The following is a 15,929-nucleotide window of genomic DNA, read 5'->3' as shown; positions in this document are numbered from 1 at the left end:
GGTGCTAAAGGGTACAAAACTAGACTGGAGAGAACTGTTGTGTATATCCTTTCCAAAGGGTAAATAAATTTATACCAGAGGGATGATTAATTCACTTTTATTCTCAGGAAATTAGGTAAGAAGCTTTCTGTAGAAAACTTCCTGTTTCTTCTCATATAGCATACTTCAGTTGGAAGGGACCTACAAGGATCATCCAGTCCAACTGCCTGACCACTGCAGAGCTGGCCAAAAGTTATAGTGTGATATTAAGGGCATTGTCCAAATGCCTTTTAAACACTGACAGGCTTCGGGCTTCAACCACCTCTGGGAAGCCTGTTCCAGTGTTTGACCACCCTCTCAGTAAAGAAAGGCTTCCTTAATGTCAAGTCTGAATCTCCCCTGATGCAGCTTCCAGCCTGTCCTGTCACTGGGTATGATGTCTGTTGTGGTAAAAGACGTTAGGGCATATTGTTAAGAGAGTATTTCTTGCTCAGGACAAGCTTGGTCAAATAAGGCTGGGAGAGGACACTTTACCCACATACTCAAGGTACAAGCCCATAAGCTAATCATCGAGGCTGGTCATATTTTACACCGTTTCAGTGGAGCTGCTTTATTTCCTTAAAATAAGGGCAGCTTTAGACCTAACCCACTAATGTGCTGGGAACAACAAGCCTGTTTTATCTGGGTTTTGTTGTAGTCCAGGCAACAGGTAGCTGTCCTACTAGTGGCAGTGCCTGTGAATCATACTTCAGAATGCCTGGCTGTGAGGACCCATTGTTCTAGGAAATATAAATGTCTATAACACACATTTCTGATGTGGTGCTTATCTCTTCTGATGGATGCTTTCTCTCTCTGCTCATTTCCTTATTTCCCTTCTGGGTTGTCCTGGTCATAGACTCGAGATCACAGATCACAGGGTGGTGTGTGATGGGTCTGGCCAAGATCCCCTGTACATGCCCACCAAGAACGCTGGACCAATTGGTCTGATCCAGGTCAAAATGTCCATGAAAATGATTCAGTCATAGAATTTTTGATTTTAGTGAAATTATACTTAACTGGGGAAAGGATGATGATCAGGTCAAAGAAAAATGACAAAACTGCCCAAGGAACACTGTATGTGCCTGTGCCAATGCACATAAACAGTTATATGCATAAATTAGCAGCATGGGGACAGTGTGTGTTGTAGCCTTCATCCTAGATAAAAGCTGATTTACTTATAATATAATCAAGGGCAAGTCAATTTGTTTTCCTTTGATACACCAAACACACTGGGGTATGATAACCTATCACATATTCACCCATGACAGGACTGCTACAGAACGAAGCAAGTGTAACAGGCATCTTGAGCAAATGTGGCTAATCTTGCATTCTGAGATCATGTTATTTTTAGACTCTGTAAAAATGTGTAGCATGGAGGAGACTGTGTTTGTGGAGCCCTTTTCATAAAGCCAGTTTGGCCTTTTTAATGATCCACAGTAAAAAGCCAGTGAAATTTATAAGCCTCTGGAATCACAGGGGAAAAAGGATGACTGCTAATCCTGGCTCCCATTTGTAAAAATGTCTTTTCAGAAAATGTCAGGGAGTGAGAAATCTTGCTGCCTCCAAACATCTTCCAGTAAATGGAGTTCAGCTCCAGCCTGAAGTCAAACACTGCAGACACCTTCCAGGTACCTCAGAGATTCCTGGGGCCAGTCTCCCTTGGTTGCATCACCATGAAAATAAGAGGTGTGCCCAAGGTGTGGTGCTTGTTATGACTCTGGGAGCAGACTGCACTTTGGGTTGTCCTTATCACCCTCCAGCAGTACTCTTCTGCCAGCTCTGGGTTTTTTCTGACTAAGGACTTTGTGAAATTGGCCTGTTGAAGTAATGTCAGTCTTTTCCAGACACTGCAAGGGTTTTCTCTGTTTCTTCCAAGTCAGCTGATCATAGAGGAGCTGCTAATCCTAGCAGCAATGGAATTTGACCCATTTTGAAGATGTTGATTCTGTTTCTATTGCTGAAGATAAGAGGCTTATCTTTTGTCGAGTTTGGGTGAAGCATGGGCTCTGTATCCCAGACAGAGAAGTGTACCCTGGGCTGTTCAAGCCTAATAAAAAGTGTAATCTCATTGAAAATAGATTTTCTCTAATGCGGGAATAGATATATGAGTCTTATTGTCAAGCATTTTATAATTTATAAATTTATTTCTTTACTCATCAAAAGGCTGTCTTGATTATTGCTTAAAGACAAAATTTGGAAAAGAAGGGAGGTGCCAAGTAAGGCAATTCAGAATTAGCAAGAAATTTGCTATTTTTTTAGAAAGCTCTTTCACATGGCATTGCTTTGAGATTTTCAATTATGTTGATATATTATTTTTCCTTACAAAACGAAAAGTCGTTATTAGCTTTTAAAACTATCATATAGGATGTTAATTGAAACTGTCACAGAGCCTGTTGATTGATTGTGAACACTCTTGTATCCTGAATTCCTGTGGGATTTGCTAACACCCCTGGATGCTTTGGTTGTTTTCAGGCATGTTTCTTTCATTTTATGAAACTGTGAGTAGGGCATGAGGGTCTGTTTCCAGAGCAAACTATTTACCTTGCAGAACTGAATTGCTCTTAGCTGTCAGCTAGACTGAACTAATGTTTTTGAAGGAAAATGACACAGCATGTCAGTTTGATTCTGATGCTTTTTGACATTTCAACTAAAATATCAAATGAAACTCTTCACTTATTGTGCTAACTGAAATTTGCTTTTAGGTTTGTGTTTAAAAAAAAACCAAAGAGAAGGAATTTTTTTTAAATTTAAAAGAGGAAAAATAGTGTTTCTCTAAAAGAATGTGTTCTGTAGTAGGGAAAAGAACTACTTGCAGTACTTATTAAAATTAGATTTTGAGCAACTCCATTTAAAACATTTCTTTTTTACTTTTTTGTTTGTTTGGACTCACAAACAAAAAGTGACGTTCAATCAGAATTAGGAAGATGTTTTGAGTTATAGGTACTGTGTTTTCCATCCCTAACTGTGAATGCATCCATGTTCTCTTCAGACTGGGCCTTTGTCAGCCAAAGATTGTGAGGACGACCGTCTGAATTTTTGAATTTTGTATCTCAAACCCTCACCAACACGAAGTTTGCGTGTCCTGTTCAAAGCACCTTATGTTTTCCATTAATTTACGTTGGCTCGCGTTTTGTGTGTTCTCCTTTACCCACAAACACTTGTTTTCTGCGAATGAGGACTGCAGGGTTGGGACTTAGGAATAAGGTTTCATTGTGCTGTTAAAAACAGATTTCATACTGCTTTTCATATGGATTATTGCCTTCTGCAGGAAATAGTAAAGGTTTGGAAGGCTTCTTGCTATTTCCAGTATGAGGAGCAGTCACAAACTGAACTTGTGTAGACTGGAGGGTGACTTCTGTCCTGTGAAGTGTGCTCAAGGGAAAGCAGCTCTCAGGAGCCATGGAGTGTGGCGGGCTGGAGAGTCATGTCAAGGAGGGGGGAGACTGTTATTCATGCAGAGAAACTGTGGAAGGAAGCAAAGAGCAAAAAGCCAGATCTCAGGGTTAGACTTGGGACTGAAGAGGACTGAGCACTTTGTATCTTAGGAAGGCACTGAGGTGGATGGAAAACAAGCTGCAAGCAAGAGCAGAGTGGGCAGCTAGGAGCAGTCCATTTTCAGTTCCTGTTCTTGCCTTGTCACTTGGAATTGTTTCCATCTAAAAAATATAAATCATCTGAGTTTATCATTCCTGGCACAATCATGTGTGTTAGTAAGACTGAATCAAAAAGCAGCATCTGAATGTGAAGTTCTGCTAAGAACCTCTCCCTTTAAAATTTGAAGTACCCTTTTCCCCAGCCCTCCTCTAAAATAGAACAAACTCTGTGGAAAAAACCCCGTGTTCTGGCTGTGGCTTAAACAACAGAATTCAGGAGAGCTGAGGGGTGAGACTTGTACTTGGTTCTTATTCCTTTCAGTTTCTCTCCATATACACAGGTGAAGATCAGCCTCAGTTTTGAAATTCTCAGCTTGTCTTGCTTTGCCGTTTTCTAAACATTGTAGGGTTTTCTTGAAATGCTTAATTTGATCTGAGATTGGATCAAAGCAGTTTTCTCTCCTGAAGCAATCCAAGAGGACTGGGTGATGGGGGATGTCTGGATGCTGTTAGTTCATTTGCATGTAAACAAGAGAACTTTTTTTATTCCCCCACTGCATACTGCAATAAAAAGTAAATTATTGTCTCTGAGGTAATGGGGTTTGATCAAAAATTGCTACCTAGCTCTGCAGTGATCTCTCTTGATGAACTAACACCTGATTAGGAAATATATTGTGAATCTCAATATTTTTCAGGTGCTTTCAAAACTCTTTATTCTAAATTCCTTGGGAAGCAAGTGGAGCTTGCCTTAAAATGGAAGAGAGGGTTTCAAAATCACTTTGAGGAATTTTGTGTGAGCTGTAGAGGTGGAGGAGAATATTTGTCTTCTTCCTAGTGGCAGCAGAGAATTGCAGTTTTGCTGGAACTTTCAACTCTTCTGCTTTTCCAGTCAATACTTTTCAAATGTAATTTAGTGGAGACAAGACAGGGTGGTCAGAAATCAGACACAACCTGACATATGGCAGGAGAGATTTCCAAAAGTATCTGAAGGACATATGGAGGGAAAAAGTTCTTCTCTGATTTCATGTATAAGAAATAGTCCTATAAGAAAGAGTCCAATCAATTCATGTAAGCTGCTTGTTACACTGGTCCCAATCCAGGGGAGACTTATGCCACTTGAAGCTCCACTGAGCTGAAGGCAATTACTTGGGACTTGCACTAATGTGAATCTGGCCCAACATGCTCACAAATTGGCCCTGATCTTTTGTCTCTCAAGCAAGATTGGAACTATCTTGTGCTTTTTACAGAAAACTTGAAAATGAAAAATCCTGCATAGCTTGGTTGCTTAAAGCAGAGCTTCCCAGCTGTGAAAAATGGCTTTAGGTGCTTCCATTTTGGGGCACCAGTTCTGGGGCATCTAAGCAAGGCCCCATCTGCTCTGAGCACTTCTCTTCTTAAGATCAAGCGCTTTGTTTTAAACCTCTGAAAATATAGGTCCTTAGCTTTCTTTGAATCTCTTGTCCTTGGGGATTTGCAAAGCCACAGACCACTGATTTTGTGTGATTTTTATGGTCCTGTGGGGCTGTGTGATGAATTTTGTTTCTGGGATTTTCTAATTGTAAACAGTAACAAAAAGTTCCTTATTTTAATGGGTATTTTGCTCTCCTTCCCCTAATCCCTCTCTCTGTACAATAGTGTAACTGAATATGAAACAAAAGGCACTCTGCCTTTCTCTAAATACCTAGGACATGGTAAGGAAGCCAGAATTGAGATTTTGCACTTTTCTCCCCCAGTACTTGAACTGTTCTTGTCTGAGCGAATCTTCTGCTGTTCCCGATTTCTCTGATACACATCCTTCCTCCAGAGCCCTTGCCCAAACTTTCTTTCTGTAGGGGTGCTACAATTCCAAGTTATGTACTGGCTGGCAAGTTCTAAGCTCAGGTAGTGTGGTTGCATTTCCGTAAAACCATGGGTCCCTGTTCTTTTTCCACTATTCTATGGTTGGTTTCTTTTTCCGTATTGATTCCATCTCTTAGTGATTCTGCCTTTTCTGGTCTTTATGTTAAGCGAAAAGAATACTTAAAATCTTTCCAAACCATAGGTGGCTTGTTTGTGTTTTTACAGGTTTTTCAGAGCTGAGGCTTCTTTAGAGAATACATGGTATATTTTCTGGCCTCAACGCCTCAGTAGTTTGTGACCTTTTTAGCATGTTGGCAGTGAGACAAATAGCTTGGATGTTTTCTCCTGGTTTTTGCAGAGGGAAATTTCTTCATCATGGGGGAGGCTTTAAGATTCTTATACTGGAGCCATAACCTTTGTAATCTCAGAAGGTCTGAGGTGGGCTTGATCAATTTTGAGTAAAACATGCGTGAAAATAGGGAAGACAGCAGGGTCAAATCTAAAGTAGTAGTCAGTGGACCATCCTTGCTGTGGAAGTGATGAAGGAAACTACTTTTTTGCCTGTTGTTTGCCCATATAGCATTTAATCCTTAACATACAGCTGCCACATTAGGTCTCTATGTGTGCAGCAGATCCCTGACACACTGAACACTGTGTGTCTGTGGTTATGCAGCTGTTTGTACCTGCAGGGTGCCGTTCTGCCAAAAGGCATGGTCCATTTTCTGCTCATTCCTTATGCCCTGTGTTCATGAATGGCCTCATGGTGGAAGGAAGAGGTGAGTTTTTGTGTGGATCAATCAGCTTCGTGGTGCAGGCTCACTGCATCTCATGTGGTGGAAGAGGGAAGTTAGGAATTAGCAGTTACCGTGCTGAAACTGCCAGCATGGTTTGATTCTAGTTCAAACATGTATCCCAGGGCCCAAAGTAGTGACTCTCTGCCTGATGTTGGCAGAGAGTAAAATGGGGTGTGGAATTTCCTGTTCAGTATAGCCATGAGAAATAACCTTCCAAATGCTGTGTATTTTACTCACGGCAGTTTAAAGCTAACATAATGTGACTTTGGAAGAAAGCTGGCTCCTGAACTGCATGTGTGAACTCACAGGTGTTTGTATATTAAGTGACCTTTCTAGTACAAGGTGTAGCTTTTTGCAATCCAGTCACTTACATGCATGGTCTTGGCTTCTGGATCACTACAGGCTAGAGCCAAGCAAGTGGAGGAAGAGCTAACAAACCATTTTCCAGTCCTCTGTATTTATTTGGTTTTTTTTGTTTGCAAAAAGCAAAATCTGTGTCTCTCAAGCTCCTTCTATGAATAAGAATGATTGTCAGATATCTTCTTGTAGGAAAAATGATTATGTCCTAAACCCCTGTGAAGTTACTGTTGACTTGGTTCTCCTGGCTCTGCACACCTGTAAAGCCCATGTTGAAGCAGTGAGGAGCTCTACACCCAGTCTGTCTTCCACCCTATCTCTGTCTATCTCTTTCAGTCATCTGGATCCAGGCCTTTCCTTTGTGTTTCCCATCCAAGTTTCCAAAAAGCTTTTCACGTCGTGCAGGGTACCTAAACCCATTGCCCTCTCTTCTCTCTATCTTTTATGATGTTCATGATGACTGTTCAACCTGGTGAATATATAATGAGCTGTACAGGAAATATTTTTATGTGGTACTGGTGTCAATTTAGACTAACCTCAAACCACTGTATGAAAAGAAGTCATGATTATTACTGCCACTGATTAAAAGTCACCTAATTCCTTTACAGCAGAATGTGTCCATCTGCATAAAAAATCTGTATGTATATGTATTGCTTTGAGCCAATTAAAACTTTCATCACCTGGATTTCAAAAGATGCCTCTTCTTTTGAGTTTTTGAAGGATAATAAATGGGCATACTTCTCCCCCAGCTTTTGTCTTAATGAGGCATTTTCATCTCTGGCTAATGAAGAGTATGATTCTTTATGAAGAGTGTAGTGTAGTGTTACAGGCAAAATATTAGAGTCATGGAAGTCTGTAGTTAGGGGATAATATATAGAAAATTTCACCTTATTTCATCTGTTCACCATTGAAATGTTACCAGAAGATGTTTTTCTTTTGCAACCATTTATTTTTTATTGTGAAAATTTTATTTTTCATTTATTTGAGGACAGGCAGCACTCTGGAACCAGTGCTAGTGCATGCTCTCCAAATACAGAGTAAAGATTCCATCTTTCCATGGAATTTGGTCTTCCTGCTTCATGTCCTTTAGTACAATGCAGGATTTGCTGTCTTGCAGATGGCGTCTGGCCTGTGTTGCAACCTCTGTGACAGTGCTCAGAGACCAGCCTGAGGAGAAGTGTTGCAAGGGTACCTAAGCAAGCACCCCTCTGAGGAGGGGTGGAGGAGGTGGGGCTGCACCTGGGACTTTTAATGGCAGAATAAATGGGAAGGTGGAGGGCAGTGCTGTACAGTCAGTCCAGTGCGCCTGCTGTGTCTCTGTTCTCTTCCCCTATGATCTACAAGAGTATATTGTCAGCACCAAATCTTGAAGAAATACATACAAGCAGATTTTTATTTTCTCTTGTGTTCTTTAAGCTTTAGTTACCTATCGGCAGCTTTCAAGATGACAAGAATTTTGACAGCTTGCAAAGTGGTGAAGACTTTGAAAGGCAGATTGAAGTTTTGCAATGTGTCTGCTGATCACTGGAGTTTCTCAAGGACAGGTACCAGACTGTTGAGCATCAAGGTAACAGTGACTGAACTACTGTGGTTTAATAGATGTGTTTGGCATGCAGAGATAGCTTGCTGCAGATAACAGGGCTTACCTAGCGATGTGAACCAGAGATTTGTCTGAACCCTAGGTGAGGGGGTTGCTTGGCTAAATGGTTTTATTAGCTAAGCAAACACACTTTTTGTCTAGTCTGGAATGGAAATTATAGGTAAATTACACCAAAAGGTGGAAGTTCAGGGTTTCAGTTAATTATTATATGGTATTTTCTTTAGAAACACCTCACCCTTCTATAGGACTGATAGCTAACAGAACAGATCTTTCAGTCCATATGAGCATGAAATGGCTGAATATTTAAAATCATGCATCACTTGAATTAATCCAATTGAATCCATACAGAATCCATTTTCAATGTATTAGAAACTACAATGGCTCTGAGATTAATTGGAGAGGTAGACAACTCTTGTGAATGCATCAGTGTATCAGCTCTTGATTTACTGGGACTATAAATCCCCAGTTGATTTCCCCAGCTTTCTAGTGCATTTTGTTAGAGGAGCTGGAGTACATGGGTGAAATGGGACTTTCTGTGGGACTTCCGTAGCACTGAAGTGCTGTGTGAGCTCTGCCAGCATGCACTTTGCGTTGAAAAGGCACTTTTGCACAGATGTTGTGTTGAATGAATGGTGCAATATTGTTAGCAGCTGGAGGAGTGGTGTTTCAGAGGGTAGTAGGGAAGAACATTGAGACGCTTGGACTGCAGGTGCTGCCTTACCTGGCAGGGTGGTCTAGAGGGCTGATCAGTATCATTTCTGTCCACTGAGGACTAGGGTTTCTCTTACCTGTCCCACAGCCACTCATTTTTCAGGAGTTCTCTGAGGTCCTTGCAACAGACCCATTACTTGACAGGACAAGGGGGAATGGATTCAAACTGACAGAGTAGGTTTAGATTAGATACTAGCAAAAAATTCTTTACTGTGAAGGTGGTGAGGCACTGGAAATAGGTTGCCCAGAGAAGCTGTGGCTGCCCCATCCCTGGAGGTGTTAAAGGCCAGGTTGGACAGGACTTGGAGCAACCTTCCAGTGGAAGGTGTATCTGCCCATGGCAGGGGATTGGAACACAGTGATCTTTAAGGTCCCTTCCAACCCAAACCATTCTATGATTCTATGATACTATGATACTATGATACTATGATACTTTTGAAACAAAAATTGTCTGCAGAGGAACACAGAAAAAGACAAGAGGTGTTCCTGTTTATATGCCTTCCTTCAGCATGTGACTTCCCAGATTAGCTTTGTCTCACCTGCATTTAGAAACAGAGCCTGTGTGGTGAACTAGTGAACTAGAGTCCTTGCTGCTGGACCTGTCTTCCCCTTCTGCAGAGTGTACAGCAGACATGAACTGATACCTTGTTCACAGTCTTATAGCACAGTAATCTTCCTCCCAGCAGATAAACCCTGACTGCAATCAGATCTGGCTTGGGAAGAAGTTATTTCTCCTTGTACTGACAACAGGAGTGCTGCTTGTGGATTATAAACCATTGTGGTTACCAGTTTCCACAGCTGCACCATTTGAAGAGGAAGTAGGGCTCTGGCATGAGGAGCAAATTCCTTGGTTGCTCCTCAGGCTGGGGAAGCTATGTTGCTTTGACCCTGACCGTACAATAAAATTATGTCAGAGCCCTCAGCTGGGCCAGTGCTGTCTTCTCACACGTTCCAGGGCAGCTGCCAGCTTCTTTTTTTCCATATTGTAATCTTACCAGTGGGCTAAACAGTGTCTCTTGGTGTGATAAAGCAAATTGCAGCAGTTTGAACAATCTCTTCTCTATGGGTTTCTGCTTCAGATCGAAAAGGGATGGGAGAAAATGGACACAATAATGGAGACAATGGAGTGTTACTGCTGGGTGAGCGGGACCTGTGAATCCGCTAAGAGGTGCTGTTGACAAATGTCACGGTGTCTAAGAGATAGAAGGCCAGGATTCATACTTGGCTGCTTGGTTTATGGCTGGGATGGCCTGCAGCATTAGGTTGCTCATGCTGTACCTTGCGGAACAGGAGTCCATGCAGGTACACTCAACTTCAAAAGGGTTTTAGAAAACTGTCAAGCCAACAAAGCAGGGCCGAAGAGTTCTGCTGGAACACCATCCTTGCTTGTCTCTTGCTTCTGATACCTCTCTTGCTTTTTGGAGCTGGTTCAGTTATTTCTGCCATTGTCTATAGAACACAGCAGTTGGACACTGTGATGCACAGAGAAGTGATTCAAGCACACTTTAGCCTGTGGTTATAAGTCTGAAGCAGCAAAAGACATCTTCCACTGGTAAACCCTTGTAGCCCATGGTTAGCATTGCTGATCCAGCTTTTGGTGTCAAGACACCCTCTTTCTTTACATATCCCAGGTTAATTCAGGTAGCCATAGCTAGTAGGCTAGATCTGATGCATTCTTATACTGATGGATTAGCAGTTGAATTTTGAATTTAACATCTTAAATGGCAGATTTATGGTGTTACATACATGTTTAGTCAGTCATCCAAGGACTGCACAAGCAACAGACCTACAAGGTCATATTTTATAATGCTGAAGCATCCAGTTAAGAAGTTTCATGCACATGAAAAGCTGCTGCCCTATGATGATGTTCCAGTACCAGCTATTCTAGCACCTACTTATCTGTGCTGTAAAGCTAAAGGGTGATTGCTTAAAGCCAACACCACTGCTGAAGGCAAGGAGAATGAATACCTGTTAAGAGAGCAATGCCAGGTGAAACCCTTGGAAGCTATTTTAATTTCAGTCCCAGCAACTATAAGTACACCCAAGGTGGGTCAGAATGAATTGAACTCTTTTTCTGTTTCAGAGTGTATGACAGGATCTATTGCAGGGCAGCCAAAACCTACCCTGAAGAGCTGGGTCTAGTGGAGGGTTTGTACCTGCTCTGTGACTACCTGACTCACCATGAGATGTGGTGTTCACCGAACAGTCCCAGAAGTCTCTTTCTGACATTTATTATGTGACACCTTCTGCCTTGACACTGACAGTGGGGAAAGTTGTTTCCTTTTGAAACTTAATTATTTGAGTTCAGTACCTACTGGAGTCTGTGCTGTCAGAATGAATGGAGAGTAATAAAGCTGAGATCTGGTGTAGCTTAGGAATCTTTGGCTCTTGAGAACTTAGCTCAGATTTTAAAGCCAGTTCTACAGGATCCATGATTCTGTTTGAATTCAGAATATTGAATACAAAAACTTGAACCTTTCCTGGTCTGAGGCTTTTGCTTTAAGACAGTAACAAGCTTGTACACCACTTTTCCATGGGACATGCAGAAGCAGAAGTGAAAGAGACTTTCTAATATTTATATGCAAGCAGTAAAGCAGGGGGCCTGAAGAAAAAAATTAAGGATGAGTCATGCTAAAAAGCCTACCTATTACATAGCTTTGCATCAGAGAGTGGAAGTTAAGTGTAGTTGTGAGGCAAGTGACCAAGTAGTGACCTGTGGATGGGTTTGGTGTTCCAACCAGCATTAGAGGTAATGGGTATTTATGAGAAATTTGAGGAAAGAGTGAAATGCAACGTAATTAACGTCATGGCCCCAGGCATGCTAGAGTTCAAGAAATGTTTGGACAATACTCTCAGGCACATGGTGGGATTCTTGGGGTTGTCCTGTGCAAGGACAGGAGTTGGATGAACTTGATGAATCTTGTGGTTCCTTTCCAACTCAGGACATTCTATGATTCATGTTGCTGTGTGGGGACTAATGGCAGTATTAGGTAATGGTCCCATTCCTCCATTACTGCAGGCTTAAATGAGCATTTAGTTGCCTTTAATTGCTTTTTCTCACCGGGCTATTTTAGAAAACATAACAAAACACAACGAAAACTTCTAACCTATTTATAAGTTAAAGTATTAGAGAGCATGAGGGAGAGGTGGTAGTTTCAGAAGAATACCTAATAATGCATCTCCAAAGTCTGTACTCTGTCCAGTTGAACTTACCCTACGTGGGGAAACACCATTGTAGATGAGTAGTGTTAGATGTGGGGACTCATAGGTCTGTATTTCCCTATTACAGCTCATCCTTCATTTCTAAAGAAGAGATGGGCATCCATGAGTGAAAGAGGGGCACAGAGAGCAGACCAGAGACCCCTCAGGGCTCTCAGTAGGGATGTTTAGCATCGCCGGTTTCAGGTTAATCGAGCTTGTTTAAAATTCAGGAATGGGAAGAGAGACTGCAGCTTGAAGCTCTTATCATTTAATGCTCTTCTGAGGCCAGTGTAGTGAAATGGGGATGTAAAGGTAGTATGAGCAATAAATAGGTGGCTTGTAACAGTATAGCTGGCTCAGTAAGGAGAGGTTTGGGAGAGCTATAAAAACCACCAGGAATGAGCTAAAAATGTAGTCAGAAATGAGAGGGAGATGAGGAAAATTTTGTGGAGCGCTGTCTTTAGAAACTATTTCAGATTACTGCGAAAGGACTCTTCAAATATATTTGAGGCAGGTGGAAAGAAACTGGCACAGTGACTGCAAGGAGAGTAGAGAGATGGGTGAGGAAGTTAAAGATGAGTCACAAGCTACTCCACTTCTCATTTTGGAGGTGAAGGGGATGTAAAAAGGGGGCCCATTCCCATAGAGATAGGGAGAACCTAATGAACTGCTGGTGTGGGGGAGCGAAGGGTTGCTCATTTCCATTGGTCCTCAGTGACTTCTGCTAGGTGCCTCATCTGGCTTGGTTCACTCTTCTCCTTTGAGTTTTGTGATGGACAAATATTTGTGGCATTGCTGTGAACAGCCTTAAGAAGAGTTCAAGCTGTAGGAACTATGACTTTTCTACCATGGTACCTGTGTTGCTTTTCTTTGGGTTTGCCTTGGATAATAAAGGAATTAATCCAGTGCTTCTCCCCAAAAAATATCCTAAGTGTGAAGCTTCTTTGGTGTATCCCAAGACACTCACCTTGACTCGTTATTTTTTCTTGCCCTGTCTTCTCTCAATGTTAGCCAGAAACAAATGTGCCAGAATAAAATCAGATAGATATAGATATAGATATAGATATAGATATAGATATAGATATAGATATATCTACACAGGGTTGGCAAAGAAGGTCTTGACTGGTAGCCATGTCCAGATAGGTTTCCAGCCTGTGACAGCATAATACTCGCAAGAAGAGTAAGAATCTGTTTGATTTTTCTATCAAAGAGAAAACTACTACTTTGTTGCTGGCTATTTGGTCTTAGGAGAGTGAATGTAGCTCAGTCCTGGCACCAGCTTTTTATTGTAGAAGGAATCTCGGAGCTTTTGGATTCTTCCCTGGTTGTGATATGTCAGCTGTTCTGTAGCCAACCAGATGTGTGAGCCAAGAAAAGTGGCAGAGACTGTAGTGCTGTGTGGAATCATGGTCTGCCTTAGAAAGGAGATGTTTTGTCATCTTATTACTGGAGGGAAATAAACTGGCCTACCCTGAACCTGAGTGCCAGCTGTATCTCTGCCTGGCTGAGAGTGTGTCCGTACCTGCCCAGGCTTCAGTACTTGGCATACTCATAGTCCTCCAGCAGTTCAGGGTTCAGCTTCACCTTACCAAGATAAAATGGGAGATTTCTTTGGAGGTGAAGAACTGGACTTACTTGACTGGGAGGCAAGAAGGGGGAAAAGTTACCCCTTCACTTTCCAGTAAAGGAGTTTATAGAAGACACCCTTTGAAAAGCAAATTGTACTGCGGATCTTTTGAGATTTTGCACATCTTTGTCATCCACTTTTTAGATGGTAGGGGCTGCTACAGCAGGGAACTAACTGGAACTAATTTCATCTGATTTCTTACTTTCTTACTGGGTTTAGGTTTGTTTTTCTTTTAACTTCTAAAGTGCTTACTTTACTTGATGTGTGAAGTGCTTAGTGAAGTGGGACCTGAACTAGTTGACTCTTCAGGCTGCTTTGAAAAAATACACCAAATCTATTAACACCATATCAACAGCATGACTCTTTCTGTTAGCCATCTTCCTCCTCAAAGGTCTTCAAGAGTACTGCGGCCTTGCTAGAGCACAGAGCCCTCTGCCAAAGGTGAAGCTACTGATGTGTAGGAAGAAGAAATCAGATTGCAAATGGCATATCTCACATTAGGGGTGTGAGGCAGAAACAATTCAGTTGAGATTACAGCAGAGATTTATCTGAGGCTATGTGGGGATGCTTCTGAGAAGGGTGAAGACAAAAGGACCTCAGGGAAGCTCTGGGGGGTTGTTTATTTCTTGCTTGTTCTTTTTTTGAAAGTAAGTATCACTCCCAACTGATCTCTGATTGAGCCAACAGGCCTTCTCTGTAGCCTTTATATCACTTTTCACCTTAAAAATGAAACTGAAAAAACAAGGTAGGCTGGCAGTTTAGGGATATGGTAACACCTCCACTGTAAATGTAAGCAAGAATAATTGCTTTGAGAATGCTCAATGAACCAACCACTTAATTAAGAATAATAAATCAAGGAAGAGAGGGAAACATTTGAACATCTATCCCCTGCTGAACTTGCAGGCAGGTTATGGTTGCTCAGGGACATTTTTCTGTATTACTTGAACACTGTGTAGGGGCTCTAATAGTATAATAGGGGCTTCTGTTCAACAGAAATGATTTCTGTGCTGTCTGGTATAGAAAGGAGGTGGGCTGTGGTGGGAGGAAAGCCATGCAGATCCCTGTCAAGTACAATAGTGAGGGTGAGGCTCTAAAGCTCACAGTGATTGCTCTGGGGTTTGGCCTTCAGCACTTAGGTGAATCTTAAATTTTCTGGTCCTTCCACCATTGTGGACTTTGTCTTCTGAAGGATTCTGCCGGGCTTGGTGGCAGTTAGGACCACAATTCAGACAACTGCCCCAACGTGTGCCCAGTGGTGGGACATGCTTGAAGTGGAGCTGCTATTTGTGTGGACTCCAATCTGTGGCCTGCGGGAAGGCATCCAGCCTTTGACACCAAGGTTGGGAGAAACTGTATCCAGCAGTCAGTGTCCCACCTGGGTAGAGTAGGTTGGGCTTTCAACAGGCTTCCAAAAGGGCAGAGGTCCTGTCCAAAGCCCAGTCTGAGGCACCCACACCACCTCTGTGCAGTGCTTTGAGTGTCTGGCAGTTCTCTGCAGTGAGAGGCACAGGGAGATTAGGGAGCCCACCAGCCTGTCATTTTAATGTGGTCTAAACCTAGGAGATTTAGCCACAAAAGTTCTGTTTATAACTGGAGAGGGAGGAGATTTTGGTGTTGCTGACTGAACTATGCAATGGTCCAATGGGAAGGTTCCAAAAATTATAGCTAAATCTTTGGAGAATGACTGGATGTTTGACATTAATGAGGAAAAAATGGCAAGGCTAAAAGCATCCCAGATGCACATAGTTCAATTACTTGGCAGCGCAGTTTGATTTTTAGTGTATTTTGCAGTACATTAGTAATTGATCTGTGTGGTATTTGTAACTGCAGAGGGGCTCTAAATGAATGTTTGTCATGGTGGTTACAAAATGTTCAATACCGAGAATGAAATTTCTCCTTGCTGTGATTGTTCATCTGATTTACGGCTAATGGAAAGTAGCTCTCCAGCTCCTTTCGGCAGCAGATTGATCTTGATTTTTCTTTTAAAAATCCCAGTAAGAGGAATAGTTCTGTAAAAGAAGCCAATATGAAGCTAAATCACGGTGAGAGCTGCTTCCTGTGGACACGCTTGGCACATTGGCATAGACCACTGGGATTCTTGCACTGGTGGTCACTCTGCCTGTTCCCAGGAGACAGATTTGCTTGCCTTCCAGAAGTGGAGGTTTTTCAGGGTCCTGGAAGTTCATTAT

The 15,929-nt window shown here is 42.1% G+C and overlaps 1 protein-coding gene across 1 annotated transcript in view; it reads left to right on the top strand.

The window, feature by feature from the left end:
• The first annotated feature begins 8,035 nt into the window (after window positions 1-8,035).
• CPS1 (carbamoyl-phosphate synthase 1) overlaps window positions 8,036-15,929 on the top strand; it is a 98,622-nt gene continuing 90,728 nt past the window's right edge. The window contains exon 1 of the mRNA XM_048310348.1: window positions 8,036-8,168. Coding sequence (XP_048166305.1) covers window positions 8,046-8,168 — 123 coding nt within the window. The 5' untranslated portion in view covers window positions 8,036-8,045. The remainder of the gene's footprint in view (window positions 8,169-15,929) is intronic.

Source organism: Corvus hawaiiensis, chromosome 7, assembly GCF_020740725.1.
Source record: "Corvus hawaiiensis isolate bCorHaw1 chromosome 7, bCorHaw1.pri.cur, whole genome shotgun sequence".
Taxonomy (NCBI): domain Eukaryota; kingdom Metazoa; phylum Chordata; class Aves; order Passeriformes; family Corvidae; genus Corvus; species Corvus hawaiiensis.
The sequence above is the reverse complement of the archived record's forward strand: the minus strand, read 5'-3'. Positions and strand labels throughout refer to the sequence as shown.